Here is a 27,063-nt window from a genome sequence, read left to right as displayed (position 1 = left end):
TTTAATGTTGGCTCTTTGTTCAAAGCTCATTTTCGCACCGATTACACAAACATACTGACACTTAGAACGCAATAACTTCACTTCCAATCTATGAAATGTCATGAAATTGGATCACTGGACAATTGATAAAGATAGCAGATTCTAACACACCAGTCGCCATATAGATGGCGCCACCAGGGGGCGCTAGATTCAAAAATCCTATTTACTTTGGAATTCTCTTTGTACATATGTAAGTATATTCAAGTGTCCTTTTGTGTAAGGATTTAATACTAATACAAAATAAATAGAGCTGTGCATCGAACTTGCTCATTAACTTCAACATCGCTGTTAATGAACTACAAGATAGTACCCTCTTTACGTCCTAACAAAAATGAAAGATATACTCGTACATTCATATATGAACATGTAAGTTTACACTCCATCGCTAGATCAAAATCCAAAAATGTAGTGAATACCACTGAAACAGCTATGTGGAAATTATGACAGTAAAGCTTTCTTTACCGCTATGCATTGCTGGATAGTTATGCAAATTATGGAATTGCTGAACACCTGCAACAGCGCGCCCAAGTGCCTAGAATTTGTTAGCTCTACCATTCATATTGGAGCGTAGAAATACCTTTGGATGTCCCACATTTATCAGCGCTGTATGCCAATATGTTCCTACACCTACATTGGTTTGACTGCTTGTTTATCGATTTCATCATCATTCACTAGTCAATGTTGAAAAGACAGCGTCAACTAGGTACACTCGGAAATTTTCTCTTTAGTAACAAGAAATCTATAAAATTAGTCTACAGATTCCTTAGTCGTATACAAATCCGTGTCCGTTTCATTTAATTGGACCCTACTGTCAATGGGCTTAGAGGCGTTTGAGCTCATTTTTCTTCCATTAGTATATTTCTAATCTTCTAACACTATGAAAAAAGTTGAATGATATTATTTGGGGATGAACAAAAAAATTCATATATAGTAAATAATTTTTGTAAGTTACCAAAGCTTAAACTTTGTCCCTCTCTGATAAGTCCCAATGTTTTTAGAGTGTTGGAACATTTTTGTTAGTTTTAATTGAGATATAACAATATGAGTTATATAGAAATTGAATTACAGGTAAAACCTTGGCCTAAATTATTTAAACAAAAATTGTATGTTCGAATTATTTTTGTATTATAACTTTCACCTTACAGAAATATAATATAATTAAAGTATACTTTGGTTCAACAATGAAAATCTTTTGCGTCTTATTTTATGGTTAGTATTTATTTATTTGAGTTCCCCCGTAGTTTAATAGCTGCTTCAAAAAAAAAAAAGCAATTGTGACCTTCAAGGAATATATAAAATAGAATTTGATCCCATGGCTAAACAATAAATTTAATAGGAATATAACGAAATCTGAATTTTTGAACAGTGTACACGTTTTTCACAGACTTAAACATAGATATACAGTCTATGTACCTATGTATGTGAATATATTTCCATCAAGGAAGGTGTACTGTCACTCAATTTAGCGTTTGGCACTTCTGGCGGTCTTCAAAGCGCACAAAACACATTCCATCGCGAGTTTGACGAGTCTTCATCCATTTATAGTTGCGAAATGAACGCACGTTGTCCGTTCAGCTATGTCCATAGTCAACACGAGCGCACACACACCACTCGTCCATAAAGTGCAATCCTTATTTTTAACCCTGGGAATTCCTCATTGGAAAATTTGAATACGAACGTCGACAATAAAGGGGAGGGTGGCGAATGCTTAAAATTTTGTTGCACGCACGTGCTCAAACTGCCACACCTCTAGAATTATAAGCGCATTCTACCTTCTTGTTGCAACATTGGAACCAACAACACTTCTAATTTAGTGTTTCAATTTTATGATCCGTTTCCGAACTTGTATCACAAATACAGGTATCTAGTATATTTCACTAACCGTCACAACACAACTTTTGGATAGAGTAAATAATTACACCATAGTTAGATTTGCTAAAAAACTATTGATATGTAAAGATATATGTATAAGGCATATACTATCCTGTAAATAAAATATTTAAAAGCAATGTTTTTAATCAGTGCTCTTGATTTTAGCAAACTACCCATTGTTTTCAGTTCGTAAATATTCGGGTGTATTTGAGCAAATCCAAATTATATATATTTTTGTGTTTTTATATAACGATGATCATTTCATATACTTAAATATTTTGATAAATTTTAGATTTGGCATAATTCTGATACCGATTTTTCTATTCAGAGCCAAATTACGATCTAATTAAAAAATTATAATTAATACACTGAAAATTATTTAAATTTAATAAAATTTAGGCATAGGTATTTAAGTGTTAAAAAACAACTTTGAAACCTGCTCTCAAGAAATCCTAGCAGACAGTTGAACAATTTTATGTTGAATCCAAATGCGACTTATGAATGCTTACTGTGATAATGCAATGGTTTTTTTATACTTTTGCAACATGTTGCTACAGAGTATGAAAGTTTTTTTAGTTATAAAGATGGAGTTTCAAATAAAGTTTTGGTCTTTAGATAGTGATGAGCAATACTTTATACATAGGATGTCATCAACTATCAGTTAATTGCTTCTTTCATCAAATTCACTCGAAAGTTGCCTTTCTAATCAATAAAGATTACAATGTATTAAATGTATTTCCAATGGCATATAAATTTTCGATTTCGAAAAGTCTTCCATCGGAGTATCTGATTCACAATAAATACAATAAAAGTGTTACCAATGACATTAGTAATAATTATTGTTAATGCTACCCAAGCATTTGCCGCATTACCAAAATATGCATAACATTTTATTTTGACCGTTAAAAATTCTACAATAGTAAATACATACCATAGACACCAACAAACATAACACGTGCATTCATAACAATATCAATTTTCCAAAAATTAAACTAGTATTTTATAAAACACAAAATTTTTATTTTTCGCAAAGCTGGCTTTGTTATACTCTTGCAACATATTGCTACAGATTATAATAGTTTTGTTCACATAACGGTTATTTGTATCATCTAAAACTAATCAAGAAATTGCAAAGAAAGAAAATATTTAAATTTTAGAGGCTAACTTCGAAAAGCGAAACAATTTTCAATTCTGAAACAAAATAACGTATGATCAATCTAAATTTGTATAAAAATGAAAAATTTTAATATTAATATTATAATGTATTAATATATATATATATATAATATTTTTAAATAAAAACAGCTACAAGATTTCATATTTCATGTTATTTTTATTATTAATGTGCTCATAAGTACTAGAAAAAATTAAGTTATTTCAAGCTATAAAAATAGCGGTTCCTTCTCTACCCATATACCGGCAAGGGAGTTGTGGGTGGGAAGAAGCCTTTGGAGGAGAGGGGCAGTGAGCTTCTTCACGGATGGGTCAAAGTTTGTGGTTAAGGTTGGTGGAAAGGTCTACTGCCAGAATCTCTCTATCAACACCAGTTTCAGACTTCTTGACTATTGCAGTGTCTTCCAGGCCGTGGTTGCAACCATTAAGGCAGAATTAGATTTACTGCTCCGGAGTGCTGCCTCCTTCTGAGGAGGGACCATCCAATCAGATATCAGATCGGCGATACTAACCTTAAACTCATTAACAATACGTTCAGGACTAGTCGAAGAATGCCTAACCTCGCTATCAATAACATCTAGTGTCTTTGTGATAAGACTGGTATGGGTGCTAGGCCACAGCCGAATCGCAGGCAATTGTAAAGCTGATGAGCTAGCAAGGAAAGGCACCCTGGAACTTCTATCCGTAGATCTATCCCACCCTCTCCGGGTGCTCCCATATCCTCTTATGTTCTACTACTGCATAGCTGGCCCTAGTAATCTCATTATCCTTAGTAAGATTAGTCTCTCCCTAGTTTTGAAGCTTTTAACGGTCCATTGGTCTATTTGCGTTCACGCAGTAAGGCAGGGAATCCTACCAGGCGCCTTTTGCAGAAATTGTATGGAAGAAGATGAGGTGGAAACAGCTTAGCACTTCCTTCTGAACTATCTCGCATTTGGGAGGTCAAGACTCATGCACTTGGGGGCACATACCTTCAGACATCTCATCGAGCTGACTGGAATGAAAATTAAACACCTGGCAAATTTGTATTTGCTTTTAAGCGTTTTACTAATTTATAGTTCGAACTATGACCCCACAAAGGACTACATATAGTAGTACACATTCGATCTTTAATCAGCCATCTAATCTAAACTAACCAAAGCACATTGAACATAATAATAAATCAATGCTAACTTCGTTATAAAAAAATACTCTGTTATTTTTACATGAGCGATCATACGTTAATTTGTTTAACGAACTTGGGTATTTCTGATCGCAAAAGCTTAAAATTTGTGATACATACATATGTAGTATGAAATCGAGAATCGTAATCAATAAAAAACTCAATATTGAATTTTTTTATGATACATTATTTCGCATTTTAGGTGACGATATGTATGTTTTAAATGATTTATAGTGTTTCTCGAAGAAAATGTTGCATTGATTTCGTTCATAATTAGTACATCCACAAAAACTTTTTAAATTGTATTTTTAAAAACTAGTGAAAAAGCTTATCATTTAACACTTTTTCTTTCACTTCTGAGTCTGAGTAAGCGTTCACATAAAGATAGTAGATCTACTGCTCCGGAGCGTAGCCCTCTTCAGAGAATTGACTATCCACCCCGATAGTATGGCAGCGATATTAGCCTTGTGATCGCTGACTATGCGAAGGGATACGCTTTATCTCTAGCATGGAGTTACTACGTGAATAGACTGAATCGTCACTCGTCAATAACTCGGTATAAGGGAACTGTGGAACGTCATTTCAAGCTCCTTACGTACAGTTGCAAACGAAACCATTTGTTTTCAGGAAATCCAAAAGAACAGCTGGTACGACGAGGAGGCCGTGTTGCAGCGGAAAGAAAACAGACGGCCTACCTATATCATCGGCATCAACACCGCGCCGTTAGTTCTGCTTTTCCAGACTGGACAAGGAAGCAAAGCAAATGGATCTGGCAGTAAACGAGGGGAAGACGAAATATCTCCTGTCATCAGTTGTTGCACTCGCGACTTGGCTCTCACGTCACTGTTGACAGTCATAACTTTGAAGTCGTAGATAATTTTGTCTATATTGGAACTAGTTAAACACCACCAACAATGTCAGCCTGGAAATTCAACGCAGGATAACTCTTGCCAACAGGTGCTACTTCGGACTGAATAGGCAATTGAGGAGTAAAGTCCTCTCTCGACGAACAAAAATCAAACTCTCTAAGTCACTCATAATTCCCGTCCTGCTATATGGTGCAGAGACTTGGACGATGACAACAACTGATGAGTCGACGTTGAGAGTTTTCGAGAAAAATTATGGCCCTTTGCGCGTTGGCCACCGCGAATATCGCATTCGATTGAACGATGAGCTGCATGAGATATACGACGATGTTGACATAGATCAACGTTTTAAAATAAAGCGGCTACGCTAGCTAGGTGATGTTTTCCGAATGGACGAAAACATCCCAGTTCTGAAAGTATCGACGCAGTACCCGCCGAAGGAAGCAGAGGAAGAGGAAGACCTCCACTCCGTTGGAAGGACCAGATGGAGAAGGACCTGGCTTTGCTTGGAATATCCAATTGGCGCCACGTAGCGAAAAGAAGAAACGTCTGGCGCGCTGTTGTTAACTCGGCTATAATCGCGTAAGCGGTTTCTACGCCAATAAAGAAGAAGAAGAAGAAGCGGATTAAAAAACTAAAAATATATTTTAATATTCCTAAATAGCGAATTGACAAAAATGTTAATCCCAAGTTTGCCATTAAACGATTAAAATTTGTCAAGTTTTAATCTTGATTTCGGGATTAAAATTAAATTTTTAATTCATACGATTTTCCAATATAATTTACATTTACATACAATTACATACAAGTAGGCGCAAAAATTTAGCGACAAATTACTATTATATTATTTGATAGACACGCGTTCAGGATCCCTACTCGAAATAACTGGAAGTAAAAATATGTATTTTGATGCCTAACGTACTAAAGTAAGTTCCAAAGTAGATTAGATACATACGTAAGGATTAGGTATTAAACATAGCACAAACAATTAAAAAACGTAGCTTTACTTAAATACTCAACTTAGAATATAAAAGAAACATGAAAAACTCTAACTTCGCCTACATCGAAGCTATAAACTTTTCAAGACATTTACCATAGCAACTACATATAGTATGTATGTAAAACATAATTTGAAGCAAGTATGGAAGAGCTTTCTTCTGGGGTAACAGAATATTTCATACTCTTGTAACTTGCCAGGACTAAAGCCAAGCCAGGGAAATATCTTAAGGTGCAAAACGTCAACCAGAAGTATAAAACTAATACACTGATCTCCACTTTTGGTACAAGGTTTGTTAGAGTAACGAAAATATTTATATGTAGTACTGTATTGAAATTTGGGTACTTCGTATACCAATTTTCCATATTTTCGGCATTAAACTATAGTACATATATTATATCCAATATTACACGGTATGTTAATTTTTACGAAAGTTTGAAGATTTTATATTAGGTATACAGGGGTTAGTATTGACCGGATTGTATGTATCTTTAGTCAATACATACAGTTAAAAGGCACAAAATAACAAAATGCTCCCTAAGTTTCATTAAGGTTCCTCACATACCATCACCAATCATTTAGACTAAACTCAGCCGGCTGTTCGCAAATCTTGGCATTAGTTATATATAGGCTAGGTCAAGTTCATGCCCAATTTTATCTATTTAAGTCACAAATATACATTGTTATTAGTAAACACACACTCGCTCAAATATATTAAGATAACTCGCATATTAACCGATATTTGCGATATAAAGTCTCTCAAAATTTCAAAGCTCTTTATATTTGGTATACGGGGGCTAAAGGAAGTATTGATCTGATTCTTCCCATTTTTGACACACAAATATATTATTATTATAAGAAAGAATTTGCTCTGAATTTTTTTTTTTTTTTTTTTTTATAATAATTCATATAACAAAAAGAGTTTTACTATATAAATACATAAACGCAGCACTGGCTACGAGGCCTTCAGCCGTCTTGTAATTATAACTAGGTGAAAAATTCTATTTGCTAAGGGTTAGTAAAGATGTAAGTTGCTTAAATATATTTTAACAAATCGTTGGCTTTTAAGAATTTATATACAATTATCACGTTTTTTTCTGAAGGTTCACTTAGTAGTTTTATGAGATCAATGTTGCCAGAGTTGTGGGCTGTTGGGTGAAGCATCGGACAGAGTGTGAGTAAGTGTTTGATAGAAGCGGTGTCATCGCAAAAGGGGCAAATGGATGGGCTTTTACCCGATAGTAAGTGGGCGTGTGTTATGATAGTGTGTCCAATCCTTAATCGAGTATATGTCTTCATTGCGCTAGTTGGAACTGTTGACGAGTAGATTATACGATTTCTGGCTGGGCAGGGGCGAACGCAGGGGGGGGTTTTGGGGTGTTAAAAGTATTAAATTAGTTGTGGGAATGTAGGCCAATTAAAAAACCCAGAAAAATATAAACTGGACAGAGACATTTTTTTAATTTGCTTCAAAGTAATGAGTTATGAGTAATGAGATGATGCCTTATAACTCTGTGGCTGCTTAACTGGATTTTTTTTAGATTTAAGGGGAATTGTGAGTCGAAAATGGACTTCTTTTGAAAATTAGTTCTGAACTGAAAAGTCACTAATAAGGTTTCTATTATTTTTTTTAGAGTTTATTGTTAATCATAATACAGGAAAAATAAAAACTCATTTATTATGACTTTCAGTTTTCGTTCCATGAGCAAACTGTTGTGAAATAAATTTAAATTAAAAAAAAATTATGCTATTTGCAAAAAAATACTTGAGTGTGTTAACTAAAATGTCTATATTTTTAATAAAAACAACCAGAAAAAACTGGTCTGAATTAGATACACAACTTTACTTATTATTTGTTTTTCAAATGAAAATTTTTAAAACAACGGTTGTGCTTTTGATACTTTTTGATACTTTTTTTGCTTGGCAACATATACTTAATTTTTCTAGCTCGCGGCAACACTTGTCACTAATGATTAGAGCGTGAATGAGAATAGAACAAATGAATTATGTGCGTACGTGCGTACTAAAGCCAATTTTTGCATTATCAACACACATAAGCCTATGTTTGCAGCAAATAGACTGTGTTTTGAGCAGCTGCGTTGCTTATGCAAATAATTTGTATGCTGAAATTAGTGAAATGCGTAAGGATTCTGAACAATCGTTTAAACTAATTTTTGAATCAGTTAAAACAATAGCCGTAGAATTAGATTTAGAAATCAAAATTCCGCGTTTGGCGAAACGGCAAACTAATCGCGACAATTATGAATGCGAACCGGAAGAATATTACCGCAGATCAATTTATATACCGTTTTTAGATAATTTTTTGGACCAAATCAATGAACGATTTTTAAAACATCGAGAGCTGCTTTCCAAAATTGAAAACATTTTGCCAAATAAATGCATAAATCTTGACGTTATTGAGATGCAGGAGACTGTTCGTGTTTTAGAAAAGCAATGGTCCGCTGATGTAGAAGATCGCGCTGAATTTAGAATGTGGAAAAGGTTAAAAATCTTTTCTTCAGATTATATTTTCTAACTAAAATTTTGAATATATTTTCAGGAACTGGTTAAATCAAACAAAGAGATCCAAAACTTTTTAGACGCGTTGAATTGTTGCGATGCAAAAATTTTCAAAACAGTGCATCGTTTTTTAAAGATTGGAGCAACAATCCGTATATCTGTCGCTTCAAGTGAACGCTGAAAATAAAAGAAGATTAAACTTCAATTTGTGAATAAAATAATGAAACCTTGTCTTTTTACCTAAAACCCCCCCCAAATTTTTTTCCTGCGTGCGCCACTGTGGCTGGGTTTAGGACCGCGTAGTGATGTTTAAATGTTTTCCATTCGCTTGCGTTTTTATACTCTCGCAACAATGTTGCTAACGAGAGTATTATAGTTTTGTTCACATAACGGTTGTTTGTAAGTCCTAAAACTAAAGGAGTCAGATATAGGGTTATATATACCAAAGTGATCAGGGCGACGAGTAGAGTCGAAATCCGGATGTCTGTCTGTCCGTCTGTCCGTCCGTCCGTCCATGCAAGTTGCAACTTGAGTAAAAATTGAGATATCATGATGAAACTTGGTGCACGTATTTCTTGCCTCCATAAGAAGGTTAAGTTCGAAGATGGGCAAAATCGGCCCACTGCCACGCCCACAAAATGGCGGAAACCGAAAACCTATAAAGTGTCATAACTAAGCCATAAATAAAGATATTAAAGTGAAATTTGGCACAAAGGATCGCATTAGGGAGGGGCATATTTGGACGCAATTGTTTTGGAAAAGTGGGCGTGGCCCCGTCCCCTCCTAATTTTTTTGTACATATCTCGGAAACTACTATAGCTATGTCAACCAAAGTCTACAGAGTCGTTTTCTTCAGGTATTTCCATATACATTTCAAAAATGGAAGAAATCGGATAATAACCACGCCCACTTCCCATACAAATTTTATGTTCAAAATCACTAAAAGTGCGTTAACCGACTAACAAAAAACGTCAGAAACACTAAATTTTACGGAAGAAGTGGCAGAAGGAAGCTGCACCCAGGCTTTTTTTAAAAATTGAAAATGGGCGTGGCGCCGCCCACTTATGGACCAAGAACCATATCTCAGGAGCTACTAGACCGATTTCAATGAAATTCGGTATATAATATTTTCTTAACACCCTGATGACATGTACGAAATATGAAATCGGTTCACAACCACGCCTTCTTCCAATATAACGCTATTTTGAATTCCATCTGATGCCTTCTCCGTATAATACGAGTATATACATTAGGAACCAATGATGATAGCGGAATAAAACTTTACAAAAATACGGTATTTGAAAAATATGTAAATGACGTATTATGAAATCTCGATTATCACTTTACCCTGCGATAGTATAAAATGTTCGGTGACACCCAAACTTAGCCCTTTCTTACTTGTTTTGATGCCTTTTGTGCTTAATAAGGTTAAGAATGTCTTGCTTGGATGAGACGTAGTATGTTAAGGCAGGAGTCCTGGCTACATTTTTCGCAGCGAGGTCTGCAAAGTGGTTGCCTGTAATACCAGCATGGCCAGGGATCCACATTACTTGGATTTTCTGAGGGGCACCAATGACCGCGTCCCTGATAACTTCTATTATGGGATTGCGATTGGAAGAAGACGTTATTGCAGACATACACGATTTGCTGTCTGTACAGATGAGGAACTTTCCTTTAGTCTTTTTTTGCGTAATTAACTGCATGAAGGATTGCAGATCCTTCAGCGGTAAATACAGAGCTCGTTGAGGGAAGAAGCCAATTGCAAATAATTTCTCCTGTGGCAGTGACAACTGCTAACGAAGTGGAATCGATAGACTTGGAGCCATCCGTAAACAATAACTTCCATCCATTATTTGTGTAATTAGATTCCAGTTCAGCAAAGGTTTGTTGAAAGACTTCGTTTGGTGTGTTTTGCTTGGACAAAAACATAAGCTTATTCTATAGTATTTTATCATTGATCAGACAGGGAGGATGTCGAGTGGTGAATTAGCGTGTTGCGTTACGTAAAATATTATTTTCTGCAGCGAAACTTAAGCATCTCGAAATAGCCGATTGTATTCTTGGAATTTTTCTTTTTTTCGTGGCATGGGTGATAGTTGTATTTAGTAATGGGTTGGTGTTCTCAGCCGTTTTCGCAAGAATTTGAAGCGAAGAATCTATAATTTTATTTTGAATAGTTGGTAAACCAGATTCAGCCATTATCGTTTTTATTGGCGAGGTTGGAAAGGCCCGGAGACTTCGCCGTATTGCGCAATGGTAAGGTGCATTTAAAAGGTTGATACTGCTTTTGGAGCAATTGCCATAGATGGGGAGCCCATAATCTATTTTTGAAGTTAGCAAAGCTCTGACAACATTGACTAGTGTGTTCGGATGACATATTTCTGACATATTTACAGTGAGCATTAAAATTATAATTAGAGTCAAAAATTAATCCTAGTATTTTCAGCTGTGTTTTACATTCGATGTTAGTTTGGTTGTGGGTTAGTGAAATACCGTTGCAATTTTGCTTCCTACATACATGAAGGATATGTGTTTTGTCTAAGGAAAGTGAAGCACCAGACTCCAGTGACCAAGACTCAATTCTGGCGAGTATATTAGTAAATAAGGATTGAGTTAAATTAACATCAGAGACTTTTGTGTCGATTAGGACATCGTCAGCATAGATCTGGTGCTCAACTCCTATGTAATTTTTTATCATCCTACTAATATCATCGAAAGCAATGATAAAAAGGAGGGCTGAAAGAGGTGAGCCTTGCGGCGTACCATTAGAAAGCGAGAGTGTTGAAGAAAGAAAACCATTTACGTTGACTTTGAGTTTTCTGTTTGTGAGAAAGTTAGTAATAAAACGTGTCTTATTCTGGCCTATTTTCCATTTTCTAAGTTGTCGAATAATAATATGGGCTCCAATTTTGTCGAAAGCTCTGTGAAAGTCCAGAGATAGTACGGACACGTGGTTTTTGCTGGACAAAGCGTTAGTAATGAAGTAGTCTAGTTGGATTAAAGCATCTAACGTGCCTTGACCTTTTTTGTAGGCGACTTGATTCGGTGATATGAACTTGTTTCGCTGAGCATACCACATCAAGCGGTTAGCCTGTTATATAGGAATGTCATGTAGCGAATTTGGTTGAAATGGATCAAGCAGGTCCCGAGATATGTGATTTCACCTAAAATAGGGCGATGCTAAGCTCATTGTTCAATTTTCATACCAACTCTCATAAATCTGTCTAATACCATCTCTGTGTAAAAACTTAATGTCTCTGTAGTCGTTAGTTATTATGTTATCGTACTTTTAGTAGTATTTAACAGAAACGTTATATGGGGAGTCAGCGTTGTTATGATCCAACTTCATTCATTTTCACACTGTCAGTATAGGTTCTTACTGAATTTATTTTGAGATAATTTAGCTTGAGCGGTTTTAGAGATACATATGTACTTCAACCTATCCTTCCTTTTTGTCAAAGAACGCGTATAAGAAGTTTCATCAAGATATCTCAATTTTTACTCAAGTTACAGATTACATAGGTGGACGGACGGACAGACAGACAGGCACACGCTATTCAACTCGTCTCATCATCCTGATTATTTATATATACATACATACATATATATATATAAACAAAACTGTAACAACAGGTTGCAAAAGCATAAACATATGGTAACTGATCAACGGTTTAATTCCAACGGAAACCCGTTTTGCTAGTCATTTACGCCACGAGGCATATGTATATTTTATGAAGAATGGCAGTTATGTGCTACAGCGGTCTGATCTGAACAATTCATTTGAGGACTGTAGCGATGTCTTGGACAATAATCCATGCCAAATTCCATGAAGATATTTTGCAGAACAAAAAAGTTTCATAACAGAACTGGATTTTGATCGGTCAATTTGATTGACAGATAAATGATATGGCGGTCGGATCAAAGAAATATGTTCGGAGATTCGGTTCATTGAGTAATATCCTATGGACAATTTCGTGAAGATAGACTGTTAAATGAAAAGGTTTTCTGTATAAGGACTTGATTTTAATCGATCATTTTGTATGGAAACAATATATTGAGCTTCTAAGGGACTTATTCGCGTACATACAGATAGACAGACAGACGGACATGGCTAACTCGACTCAGCTCGTCACGCCGATCATTTATATACAAATTTTATAGAGTGTCAGACGTTTCCTTTAGCTTGCTGCAAACTGCGTGTCAAACTTCATTTACCCTACTCAGCGAATGAAAATAGTAATTTACGAGTTTTATACTATACTAGAAGAGCATTCTTAATATCTATTAAACAATCTAAAGAGCTTTCTAAAAACTGACCACTGATGTTCGACATTGAAGTACCAACAGCTTTATATTGCAAGTGGGTCTTCATATTTGACAGAACACTGACAATAAACTATTTCAATATCCAAGCGATAGTGAATAGGGGCCAAGGGTGAACGCAGTGATCACGATTTTAATTGCTAGTGAGAAATAAGTACAGTACTTTAACTTAATACAGCCATAGGAGTAATAAGCGCTATCCGTATCAACTTTAGAAACTTGGTCCGATGGACCCACAAGCTGTTACCGGTCATCCGCTGAACATAGATAGACGGACAAACAAAATTAAAACAAGTAAGGAAGAGCTAAGTTCGGGTATCACCGAACATTTTATACTCTCGCATGATAAAGTGATAATCGATATTTCATTATCCCTCATTTATATATTTTTTTATTTTGCTGTAAAATTAATTAGATTAGTTGTTCCTGAGATATGGTTTTTGGTCCGTAAATGGGCGACACCACGCCCATTTTCAATTAAAAAAAAGGCTGGGTGCAGCTTCCTTCAGCCATTCCGTAAAATTTAGTGTTTCTGACGTTTTTTGTTAGTCGGTTAACGCACTTTTAGTGATTTTCAACATAACCTTTGTATGGGAGGTGGGCGTGTTATTATCCGATTTCTTCCATTTTTGAACTGTATATGGAAATGCCTGAAGGAAACGACTCTACAGAGTTTGGTTGACATAGCTATAGTATTTTCCGGGATATGTACAGAAAACTTAGTAGGGGGCGGGGCCACGCCCACTTTTTCAAAAAAATTACGTCCAAATATGCCACTCCCTAATGCGATGTTTTGTGCCAAATTTCACTTTAATATCTTTATTTATGGCTTGGTTATGACACTTTATAGGTTTTCGGTTTTAGCCATTTTGTGGGCGTGGCAGTGGGCCGATTTTCTCCATCTTCGAACTTAACCTTCTTATGGATCCGGCAAATACGTGTACCAAGTTTCATCATGACATCTCAATTTTTACTCAAGTTACAACTTGCACGGACGGACAGACGGACAGACATACATCCGGATTTCAACTCTACTCGTCACCCTGATCACTTTGGTATATATAACCCTATATCTAACTCTTTTAGTTTTAGGACTTACAAGCAACCGTTATGTGAACAAAATTATAATACTCTCCTTATCAACTTTGTTGCGAGAGTATAAAAATATTATATCATTATAAGAGCAGTATTAATTGGATAGAAATGAAATTTATGTCTCTTTATTTCAAGATTTGCTATAGATTTTTTTTACTTTTCTAATGATATTAATATATTAAACGTTACAGACCTATTTATGTAAAATGTAACAAGTTGCAGCTATGACAAGTGGAAAGAGAATAAAAATATGTTAAGAAAATATGATAACTTATTTTTGTTTAATATTTTATACCCAACGGAATAATAATGACAAAATGAGCAACTTCCATGTGGTTGCGAAAGAAGTGAACATACAAGAAAAGTGAAGGAGAAAATCATCTCGCAAGATGTTCACCCAAAGCACAAATGCAAGCAAAAACCGTCGCACAAGCATGCACATTAACTGAGGTGTATTAGTATGTATATATACAGCTATAGCCAATAACATAGGATAACTTTTTTATGTGTAAATTTAATTAAAATTTTTGGGATCTTTGGATGGGAACTACTGAGTGTTTTAGGGATATTACTTATTGATGAGTATCAGAGTTCTTAAAAGTGCTGAGTTAGGAACAGCTAAAAGAAACCCGAAGCGATTCGTACAAAAAAAGATAAGGTAAGTATGTTAATTATAATTGTATTGCAGTTCATTTCCACAAGGATTGGAATTATTGAAAAAAAAGATTGCTGAAATAATTGGGCGTTCCCAAAATTTTGTTTCTAATGCGTCATTTCAAAAAAAGTTCCATTCCAAAAAAAGGAGTCGTCATAAAAATCCAAAGATAAGTATATGTTGATCACATTTGCAAGAGCGTTATTAAAAAATAAAAAAATTTAATCCGGCATACCGAATAATTTTTACCCCGAACTGCCTCATAGGAAAATAAATAAGAAAAATTTTGCCCTAAGCATATAATAAAGAATTAAAAAAAGAAATTGTTTTGCATTAATATTTTATTGCGTTTGCCTTCTTCAGTCATAATAAAAAATAAAATTTTCACAGACAAAATTTTTAATTTTTAATCACAACATCGGGAAAAATATCGCAACCTTGATTTTGACCTTATAAAAATAACACCCATTCCTAATCCTCTAAAGAATATGCAGCAAATGTGAGGGGCAGAATATTGAAAAAATATGGATGATCATTGCAAAATGTACCAATGCTGACTTATGCCTTTAAAATGGACATATGTATGTATGTAAAAAATAATGGAAAAATTAAACTCTGTATGATACCTGATCCTGCAAAAGAGATGCTACGTTTTTTTATGTCTGACCGCGGCCCGAAATAAATAATGAATTTAAGTATATTCTATATCCAAGCGCTGAATGGGTGACCCCATTGTTTTTTCCATAACTGTGTATATACATGTGTCTGTCACTTTTGCTGGTTCTAATGCGAAGTTTTGCAGGGATGTCTGGCCACCCACAATTAAACTCACCCTGCAGTAAAATGTCAAATTTGTCAGAAAATATGTATATTAGTTCGTAATTAGAGAAAAGTTAGGCAAACATATGAAATATATAGGCAATAGGACATCCTTATTTGATCTCGAATCAATAATCGAATTAATTTTTTTTAATTTCTATTCCTGATATATTCTTAATCGAATTTATGTCTCGTGAGACATTATTACATAAGTAAAATTTACCAGTTACTCATAAGAAAGAAAAATACAGTGCGAATGCTAGTTCGTGTTGTGGTTCATACTAGTTGTAACCTTATGAAAACTAGTTGTTTTACTGCAGTTTATACATACATATGTACATACATATGTGTATCAAGCATTTATTCGCATCAGCGCTATACCCATTAGAATAAATCTACGTTTACACGCATACGAATACAGTGACACAGGGCAATTGCCGAAACGGGACAACAGTGAAGACATTTATATTTGTACTTTTATTTCCATTAGCACACCTGTTATAAAATTTCAGAGAATTTTACTACCAGGGTATTGAAGTTGACTGAGACCTTATTTAACATAAATTTTCTGAATTTTAATTTTCTGTGTTAAAAAAAAACTCAAGGAAATGATCAGTATAATTACACCTAACCTGAATAATTCCCACTGCTATTTTAATTTCTTAATTAATGAACAACAATAATATTATTGAAATAAAGCATTTTAACGCAAATGTAAAAATGCAGTTTATTTATAGTAGGTAATTAACTAACAATTTATTTTAAACAAAATCTCGATGTCGCGTAGATAACGTCTCATCCAAAATGTAAAATTACTCGATACAAAAGTTTAAATATATTACATAGTGTTTCATATTGTTACTAAATTAAACTTAAATAAGAAAAATAAAATTGACTTAGATTGTTTGCTAGTTGAAGATGCATTACCAATAGTTCCCAAACATCCTTAATCGGGTACAAATCTGGTGATTGTGGCGGCCTATAGAGGTGACAAACAGCATAATACCCCAACCATTTATTTACCAAACCTGCGGGGTAGTTCAATACATATGTTGCTAAATCAAAGAATATAATGGCTACCTACAGAATTTGCAGAACACGTGCGGTGCGTTTTTTTGGGTTTCAATGTTGGTAAATAATTTACTATAAATAAACACCTTCGTTTGTGTTAAGATGCTTTATTTCAATAAAAAATGGGGTTTTGTTGGTGTATTCGAAGCTTTGTCTTTGACTGTTGATATAAACAGAATTTAATTACAAGACGTCAAGGATTGTTCTCATTCATATAATTGTTAATATAAACATATTCGTTATTGGAATATATGTACATATCTTCAGATGTATTGCGAATTACTTAATTATTACAAAGTGAATTTTCAGAACTCGAAATGTATCCTATTCACATGTCCCTTCAGAAAATTATGCAACACCCAGAGGTCTTATACACTGTTGGCTCATATATTGTATTATTTGCACACAGTTCTCAAATTGTACTGGTATGTGTTAGTATAACCCAAAGGACACAAAGATACATCGACATATTCTTCTGCTATCAACACAATAAATTAAGCAAATGAGATGAATTAAAAATTGTTAGTTAAACTAAGGTTTTCGGAATTATTGAATATAAAAATTACTTCAAATGTTAATTCAATAATTTTTTAACACATTATTTCCAACACTGCTTAATGTAATATGATTTACTTACTATACTGAAAATAACTGCACAGTGAAGATAAGTATATTCATATACATACATAACTCTTTATGTCAATGTTCTCACATAGATCGTATAGATTTCTCTGGATGCTTTTAGCACACGTAAACGACACAGAGAGAAAAGCGAAGAGCTGTTGTCATATGCAAACGCACTTCTGTAATTTTTAAATCAAAAAAGAGAACACAATCATTTGTTTTACACTTGCTAGCACAAATGCCATAGTGGCAATAAATGAAGCTATACGCATACATACAAGCGTACTACATAAGCCTTGTTATGTGTATTGCCGCAAGTTGTACGCCTTTAATGTCAACTTGCTCCTGTGGCGGTCGTTACAAACGTTATGTTACATGTTGCTGCTGCGTTTCAACTTATGCCACCCAAGTGCCATTGTCTGGACACAGAGGAATATTTTCTTTATTAAACACGAGGTAGGCCTTACCCAATCGGGCCATAACGAACATAAATATAAGCCAAGAAGGACACATCCAACACAATACGCATTGATACGCTGGGTTCCGCTTTACTATGACAATCATTTGTCAACTATAAGAAGGCGGTGACCATGAATGTATACATTTGTTAGGTATGTATAAGCTTATATGGACATGTATATGTATCTTTTTATGTATGTTCCGTCGCGTTGCATTATAGAAAAGAAGCCTAAGTTAGCTAAATATTTCGTTAATACGATCAATGAACGTATAATTCTGAGATTTTTCCATTTTGAAAAATCATAACTCCAAAATAGTTCGAATTGAGTCGAAATAACAAAATACGTCTCCATTAGTTTGCCGCATTAAGCAAACAAAAGAAAGTTTTGCTGGAAAAAATGTTTCAATGTAAATTTTAGATGGAATGATCCATATACTATATTTATAATATATAAAATAGAACAAGAAGATTTTTCAATTCAAGAAAGAACAAGAAAACGTTAACTTCAGGTACACCGAAGCTAACATACCCTTCACCGGTGCATTTCTTTTAGTAACTATGTGTTCAGTTTGTATGGAAGCTATACGCTATAGTAATCCGATCTAAACAATTTTTCGGAGATTATATTATAATCTTAAGCAGTAATCCATGTCAAATTTCGTGAAGATACATTGTCAAATGCAAAAGTTTTCCATACCAGCACTAGATTCAGATCGTTCAGTTTGTAAGGTAGCTATATGCTATGGTTAACCGATCTGAACAATTTCTTCGGAGATTACATTGTTGCCTTAGAAAATAATCTATACCAAATTTCATGAAGATACATTGTCAAATGTGAAAGTTTTCCATACAAGAACTTGATTCCGATCGTCCAGTTTATAAGGCAGCTATATGTTATAGTGGTCCGGTATCGGCAGTTCCGACAAATGAGCAGCTTCTTGAAGAGAAAATGACTGTTGCAAATTTTCAAAATGATATCTTAAAAACTGAGGGACCAGTTCGTATATATACAGACGGACAGACAGACAGGCGGACATGGCTAAATCGACTCAGCTCAACATACTGATCATTTATTTATATACTTTATAGGGTCTCCGACGCTTCCTTCTGGGTGTTACAAACTTGGTGACAAACTTAATATACCCTGTTCAGGGTAAAATAACTTCAGCTCAAGTTAGGGTAGGACATCAAATGTCTAAATATTTCGCCTCGTCTTCTTTCCCACTCATTTAAAAATTTACGTGCAACATGATTACTAGCTTCACTATATTACCCAGTTAAAATGTTTACAATTCCTAAATATTCAGGCACTCAAACAAGTAAGAAAGCAACTTGACGCTATTAATAATTAAATTAGAATTGTGTGTCTAACTTTGAACGACTGTGAGCGAATTCATGGTGAGCATTGGCGCTCTGCTATTGGAGAGCTCTCTGAAAAGGCCTGCGGTTCGAAGTAGAAAATCTATGCTACCTTGATGTCAAGACACCTCTGTTTGAAAGACACCGCAGTGGCTGGTAGAAAACTTTTATTTCCCAAACTCGTAGGGGCGCCGAGGAATGACAGAGTTGCTTTGTATCAGACATTTGCTTTGATTAATAAGTTCGATTTATGCTTTTGTAAGAGTTAGTTCACAAGTTAGTAGTAGTTTAGTTAAACTTACGTTCGTATTTAGCGTATACTGCTGAAGTCTCATGAGATACTTTTATTTTTAGTTTAATTGCTGATGCTGAGTTTAATTTTTGATCACATTGCTGTTTAGGTGTTTCGGTGAATTCAGATTTCATTTGTTTTTCCAAATTAGCTGTTCTGTTACCTTCATGTTTTTTAGCATTTGGTTCCAAAAGCTCAAGATTAGAACATTTATCCGGATCTTCGCCAACTAATTAAATAATAAAAAGAATCATCAAAAAATGAAATTAAGATTAGTTTGTTAATAATACTGATAACAATAGACACATTGATAATTGTATGTTCATAAGTAAATACACATGTAAGTATAAATGATATAACCGCCATTGTATTTTATTCCTTTTACATATTATATACATATATTGCTAACTACAAATATTAAATAGTGTCGACGCCAATATTCATTTAATCAATTAGAATTATTAAAGAACAAGTGTACAAATCTATTATTTTCCCAATAGATGCCTTAAGTAATCTATATCTCAGGTTGTAAAGTGCGATTGAAAATGAGAGTTAGATATATGGTCCTGATACTGCGACAGCGAGTGATACTGCGACAGCGAGTCATACGCACTTTTGATTTCGTTGATTCCGTTTCAGAAATTTTAATGCCAAAGACGCTCCATGCTCTGGTGGAGAATATCGTTAAAACAATGGAGTCCGTCAAGTGAGTACTTAGATTGTTGACTTGGAAGCCGGGCGTTCGAACTTGTGCAGTCAATATTTGGATCATCTGAAGGGAACAATTAAACAGAAATGGGCCACTTTGGTCAGTAATAGAGGAATTATTTTCCATCAGGTCAACGCGACGTCACATACAGCGATAAGAGAACTTGCTTGGGATATTCTTATGCATCCGCCTTATAGTCTTAACCTGGCACCAAGTGATTACAACCTGTTTCTGTTCATTGCGAATAATTTTGAAGGGGTTTCCAAAGACGCGTTTGAAAATCTACTGTGCTAGTGTTTTGGCACTACAGCCACTACAAGTAATGCGTGCAAATTTGGCTTAAATCACTTCATGGTAAGTACTCTGATAAACAAAACTTTCCGGGGTAATTCGACTATAGAAATATTTGGCTCTACAATTAATCTTCTGGCAAGAATCAAAGGTGATCGGTTCCAATGTATATTTTAGATCAGTTTTACTATTGTAAACGGTAAAAATGACAAATGAAAACACAATAATTTAATTTTTAGAAAGCTGAAGCTTTCTCTCTTTTAACCGTGACTTCAGTTCCACAAGTTCCCGGGGTGTGCGGCGAGGATTTGGCCTACGACTGAACTGTTTATCAGGAAGCATCACTATACCCCATTACACCCCGATGTGTACATTAAACCTATTAGAGGACTGGGGCACACTTCCTAAAAGGTGCCCTTGGTCCAAATTAGAGTCGTATGCCTTAATTTAGTGCTCAGTTATAGTACTTTATACGTCATCGGTTATTGGCGTTTTGAGAATGTACAATACAGTACTAGCATGAGTATATTGAAATATTTCAAACTGCTCCAGATCTTTTACGATCATATTAAATATAATTATATTGGCTTCTTTAATTTTCACTTTTAGTTAAATGTTTTAGTTGGTAAATGTTTTAGTTGGTCAGCTGAATGAAGACCTAATGTGTAGTGTTAGATTTGTCGGAAAAATATTAAAACAAGCCAGAGAGGTTACCGTACACCGGCTGATTTCCTTATAGTTTCGTAATATGATTTGTCAATGAAGTTGTATTAACTAAAATTAAAAAATTCGTGTGCAAACATTTCAAGTACCGATTAAAACTTTTTGTGTGGATTATTTTGTTTATAACTACATACATACAAGTATAAGGTCAATTGAAAAGAAAACCATTATTTATGCATTAAATTGAAAGTTATATGCGTACATATATACATATATACATATTTGGTAGGTTGTCCACCAGTATTTGTATATATATTATATGTATATATGGTAAATAATCTGATTGATTCGTTTATATCTTCCGTTCTGGTGCAATCAACATTTTAACTCTTGCATCTTGCAAGAATCAAAGCCCAGCAATTATATACATATATATAGTGTATATATATGTATATGTACATATCTATAGTATATAACTCATACATTGGCCGGCATTTTCGACATAAGATTTGTTAGCTAAACGAAAATAATTATAGATATACAGTATATGGGAGTTGAGGGTAGTATCGACCCGATCTTATCTATTTTGCCAATACTACATACGATTAATATTAAATCAAGAAGCAATTAAGATAACGGGACAAAACTTTGCGCAAATAGTACCTTTATAGTGCCTACTTTTTTAAGTAAAAAACACAGAAACTTTAATGAATTAATGGGGAAGGTTTCTTATTGTTCAAAAGAACATTATCTCTTATCTTTTTCAACTATTGGCTGCGGCTACGTCTCAGATAGTCCATCCGTTGAGTCTAATTTTCGATGACTCGTTCGAGCATAAATCGAAGCGGAATAGTCCGCATTAACTTGAAACTTTCATATTCCCACAAGAAAAACTTCAACACACGATCTTGATCGCGAATTGATCGGGCCAAAACGTTAAATTTTCTGCTCACCGAAGTGTTCTCTCAAAATGCGATGTGTGGGAAGTAGCGCTGTCTTGTTGAAATCAAATATCGCTGAGATCACGAGCTTCAATCAAATAGTCGGTTATCATGGCACAATAACGGTTCAAGTTACTGCGAACGGCGCCGAATCGACTCTCCACGGTACTCGTGTACACTCTCAGCTGCGGCTTCACTGCGTGCTGGACATGTGTGCCTGAAGTTCGCTGTTTCCACATTTTCATCTCCGCAGGAAAGTTTTGTTCTGAACAGTTAATCACCCTTTCATAAAAAGAAAATATTTCTCGAGCTTTTTTAGCGTCAAATTCGTACTTTGGGAAAAATACATAACAAATTTCTAACACTGATCTGTGGTCAAGAAAGCGGCTTTTCAAATAAGCAATGTATGTAAGTATCAAAAAAGGGAATATAAAAAGCAATGCGATAGTATGCCTCATTCTTTTCAACAGTATAATATGATTTTTCGCAATTCAACTATCCTTATATCCATTTTTGTGCACAAGACAAAACGTGTCCTATAATAACTGAATCTTCGCGAGGGAACTGCTATACGTATATTAAAAATACGTTGAGTAATGAAACTTTTCGTAAAACACCCCTCAAAAAAATTTTCTGGATCCGCCACTGAGTTCAATGCTAAACAATAACTAATAATAGAATTTTCGAGCATCCGGGTAGATTGATCCACTTAGATTGGTGAGTATATGTGAGGTTGCTTAATGATCCCCAGGTAGCATTTAATTAGTATGTGGCATGTTAATAGTATTTGATCAAATAGATAAAACTGATTGAGTATAAATTTAAGAGTATAAAATGTTCATTTACACCCGAATTTAGCCCTTACTTACTTGTTTAGAATTGGGGTCTAATACGAACTTTGTAAACTTATTCATAGTATATGTATGTGTTATGCAGCACTTAACCACGATGACATTGGAACAGTTACATATGTAAAACTTGTTTAAGAAATGATCGCTCTTCACATTTTTATATGAGTAGGGAAATATATATGTATATTTGGTTGGTCAGTATTTAAGCAATTGCGGTACATATATAATCAGATAAGTACATATTTGTATATATATATACATATATATATATATACGGCTACAGAATAAGCGAGCAGTACAAAGGCATATATATTCTCCATTTTTCCACAAGGTAAAGGTTTAAGTATGTATATATGTATACTATATATCTGGATAAATATGTTCATATGAGATGTACGGGAGCGCATATTGGTGGTGGATACATTGGGGTTCAAGCGCCCATATGTACATATGCAAGCGATTTTCATTTTAGTTTAAAGCCCCCCAGAGTGCATTTCGCACTCAGTCACTCACTAGCCCGCACCAAACTTGTTGTTGTTGCCTTTATTACTGTCGTTTGCTCTGGATGCCAACAGCCGTGGTCCACGGTAGCAACAACGATTTTAAGCGTCTTGTTCCCATTCGTTCATTCATTCATTTTACTGTTGGCCACCATGACCGCCGACGCAGTTAGTTGCGGCAAAAGCGGCAAATATGAGGTGTTCTAAAGCAAAGGTGCACTTTTATGACTGTTACTAATACCGTTGTACTACATTTGATAAAGAAAATACATTCATACACATGTATATAATAGGCAAGAGTAGCAACGCAGGATGGCGAGAAGAGGATTGTAAGCCATTCATTATATTTCTCACAATAACAACAATATTAAGTTTACACGCTTGTAAGGAACGCGAAAGTATATGCCGTTATAACCCCCTTTTCCCCCATCAGAACCGCGACTGGTGTTGTTCAAGCTGGTCCCAAATGACCACTAAGCATGTACCCTCCCCCTGATCAAAACAACAGCTCAACTTTATAATGGCCCATTCATATGTGTTGACTTAATACATACATATGAACAGAAACGATAACCCAGCAAGCAAAGGGTAGGGTATTGATAAATTTTGAAAAAAAAAAATTCTGAATAATTATATATCGATGAAAGATTGAACAAATTGTAAAATGCATATATTGCTACGACTGGGAATGGCTTAGCCCAATTTAAAAAAAAAAAGTTAGGCAGAGAGAAAGTAACTTTTTCAGTTCAATTAGAAATAAAATACAAAAGTATTCTTACTCCTTATTAGAAGATCGAAATATTTATGAACATAAATAAATACGGGCGGAGGATAGTATAAATACAATTGTATGCATATTTATAAACAAATTGATGCACAAGGACCAATACATAATCATATGTATATTGGAGCGAATCAAACAATTATATCGCATTTATGGGTTAAGATCTATCTACCTATATAAAAAACAACTCCAGCAAGGATTTTTGGCTTAGTTTTAAAATATGTCAGTGATCATTGAAAAAGTTTCACATAAATAACAAGAACAGAAATATGTTTTTTTTTTTAATATTTCATATAGCATTCAATGTACCAAAGGAACATTTTTTTAAATTCTTATCTGTATGTCTGTTCCGGCTTATCTCTGAAATGATTTTAATAGGACTTTCGCTGGCAGATAGACATAAACGGACTATGTGACGGGCACTGATAGTGTTATATAATGATGTCCATATGATTCTATAACTTCAAAACATAAATCTTTAGTAAGACCCAACCATGAAAAGTTTCATATCTGGTATATGCAAAAAAGGCATAAAGGAATTTTGTCTGCTAATCAAAAATTTTTTTGATGAAAAAGCTCTAATGATAATACCATTCATAAGTGGTTTACCTATGAATCCAGTGGACGCCAAAAAGTAACACCAGGAGAAACTTGGTTCCACGCATTCTAATCTACAGTTATTGAATTGAACTGAAGGAGATAAACGAAATTCTGGAGGAGGAAGAACGGAAGTCAGCTGGCAAAATTATGGCGTCTATACTTTGACACGCACATGGAATAAATTTTATCGCTTGTCTTGATCTACAACAAAATTGTTATTCTAAAAACATAAAAGAAATATGAAATATAATAGTTCAATTCAGTCAGAAAATTCTAGTTATGAATATGTATGTATGTATATATAGTATATACATATTCTTACATATGTGTTTGGAGATAGCTTAAAGAAGAGGTTGATGACAATTTCAAAATCTATCTCGAGACCGAAAATTATAGCTAACAAATTTTAACTTATTTTTTTTTTTTATATTTAAAATTTGTTATTATATGTGTACCATTTTGGTGGTCACAAAATACGAAAGAGTTTTTCGACTAACCAATATAAATTATATATTTGATAGGATCTTATGTCTGACGATTACAGCACTATTAGAGGCTGAAAAGTTTGATACAACTTTAAGATCTCATTTTGTTTTTCCAAAGGACCGGGGTTTGTTATTCCATTAGTAATTACATCTACATACATATGTATGTATTGCTAGAAATTTTTAGTCAAAGTTGACGCCATTAAATATGTAGTTGTGTATGGAATAGAGAAATTGGAGACAGGACTTAAACTATTTTGAAATCGTTATTGCAGGTACATTCTTGTAATGCTGCTGTCGAGTTTCCTATAAGTTATTCCTTAGGATGGGGCAAATGGAAGCATCGTTACATATTTTGCAGTTTCGTAAGGGACAATATTGGAGAAAACCTGCAACCAATTGCGTTCATGACCGCACTTAACAATCTCAAAACCAGTAATATCTTTATTACTGATAGTATGTTATTGTGCAGAGCAGAGAGATTTTCAAAAAAGTTTCACTGTATTATTACTCACTAACACGAATGCATATGTACGTTCCAAAATTTGCAAGATAACTGAAAGTAAACGAAACAAGTCACACTGAACTGGCTGAATTAAAACGAAAGTCTACCCCAACCATTCCTGCGCAGTCCAAACCGATCTAATCCTCTGGGGAAGTCCCTTGGGTTTGACAGCTCCCAAGAGAAATACCAACGATGGGTTTTCTGTGTTTTACCGTCCTCGATGCGCCGCTCTGCTGCGTTACGGGCCGACAACAAGTAGAGTGTATACAACAAATACACAACAACAAAATTGAGGCGATAGTAATGCCTCCGGCGATGAGGAAGGCAAGCTGCTATACGAACAAAACATAAAGTTTTATATAGCCTTGTTGCTGTTATTGTGATATTGGATCGAGTGAGTGTGCGCGCCACATGGGAAATCGCTGCGCTCAGTGGCGTATGAGCAACTTAAATACGTGCATGTGCCTGTCATTCCACCACACACCATAATCTACTCTCACTCTAGCCGAAAGTCAGGACGAGAAAGAGCAAAAATAAAAGGTGCAAGGGACACTTGGAATGGGTGCATGGCTAGCCACAATAGGAGGACGTTTTGCGCCAAAAGTGCATCGACTACGAAGTTGAATAAAAACAAATATGCATGTGCATTATATGCATGAATTATATTGCTAATAAATTGAGTAAGGTTGTTCGTATATATGATTTTCATCAGCACCGTACACTAACACTGCATTCCCAAGTCGAAAGGTATTCGCTTGTGATGCCTAATATCTTTTACATGGCTGCCGCCAAAGTGTTCTTCTAAAACAAAAATTAGTTAAGGTTGCTGATGTCGCACAAACCACATATTAACTATAAAAATGCAGTTTGATGGGAAATTGTGTGGCGTTATCAGAAGGAATTTCCTGCTTGTTCGTAAATAAATATAACGGCTAAGACGTTCTTGACGTCTATATTACAGCTCTGGACTGGAAAAGCAGGCCTTAGTTTATTCGCGTATGTATGTGCATTTCATACACGGTGATCACAATGATTTAGTTATGAAGTTTACTTTGAATATATGTATGCTATTATATAACTGATTAACTTTATGTAATTACAAGTATATACATATGTAGTTATATACCTATGAATAATTGTGTAGTATAGCCAACCTACTTACGTTTAAGAAATGCACGCGGTTTTGCCTGTTTACGACGCGACATGTTGTTGTACTTGCAATTTTTAATGGTCACTATCTTTTATAATGATGATAACGCTATAGAATTTTCACCGGACACCGGGCTCAGACGAATAAACACCGAAACCATTTCCGCGACTCCGAACAATGACGATATTACGATAAATATTTTTTTATTCCGTTATTTACATTCAAATAATTTAATATACTCAAATAAATAATGTAAA

The 27,063-nt window shown here is 34.7% G+C and overlaps 2 protein-coding genes across 2 annotated transcripts in view; one reads left to right on the top strand and one right to left on the bottom strand.

Annotated features, from left to right (window-relative positions):
* LOC120770710 overlaps positions 1 to 26,861 on the bottom strand; it is a 33,808-nt gene extending 6,947 nt beyond the window's left edge. Inside the window, exons 1-2 of the mRNA XM_040098290.1 lie at positions 26,819 to 26,861; positions 19,338 to 19,556 (exon numbers count right to left, since the gene is read on the bottom strand). Of these exons, the coding sequence (XP_039954224.1) occupies positions 19,338 to 19,556; positions 26,819 to 26,861 (262 nt within the window). The remainder of the gene's footprint in view (positions 1 to 19,337; positions 19,557 to 26,818) is intronic.
* Positions 8,247 to 8,709, top strand: LOC120772505. Its single transcript, XM_040101150.1, has 2 exons — positions 8,247 to 8,611; positions 8,670 to 8,709. Exons 1-2 carry the CDS (start codon positions 8,247 to 8,249, stop codon positions 8,707 to 8,709), a joined length of 405 nt encoding a protein of 134 aa, XP_039957084.1.
* Positions 26,862 to 27,063: the final 202 nt, after the last annotated feature.

The sequence above is a fragment of the Bactrocera tryoni genome, chromosome 3 (genome assembly GCF_016617805.1).
Source record: "Bactrocera tryoni isolate S06 chromosome 3, CSIRO_BtryS06_freeze2, whole genome shotgun sequence".
Lineage (NCBI taxonomy): Eukaryota > Metazoa > Arthropoda > Insecta > Diptera > Tephritidae > Bactrocera > Bactrocera tryoni.
This window is presented reverse-complemented; position numbering and strand designations above follow the sequence as displayed.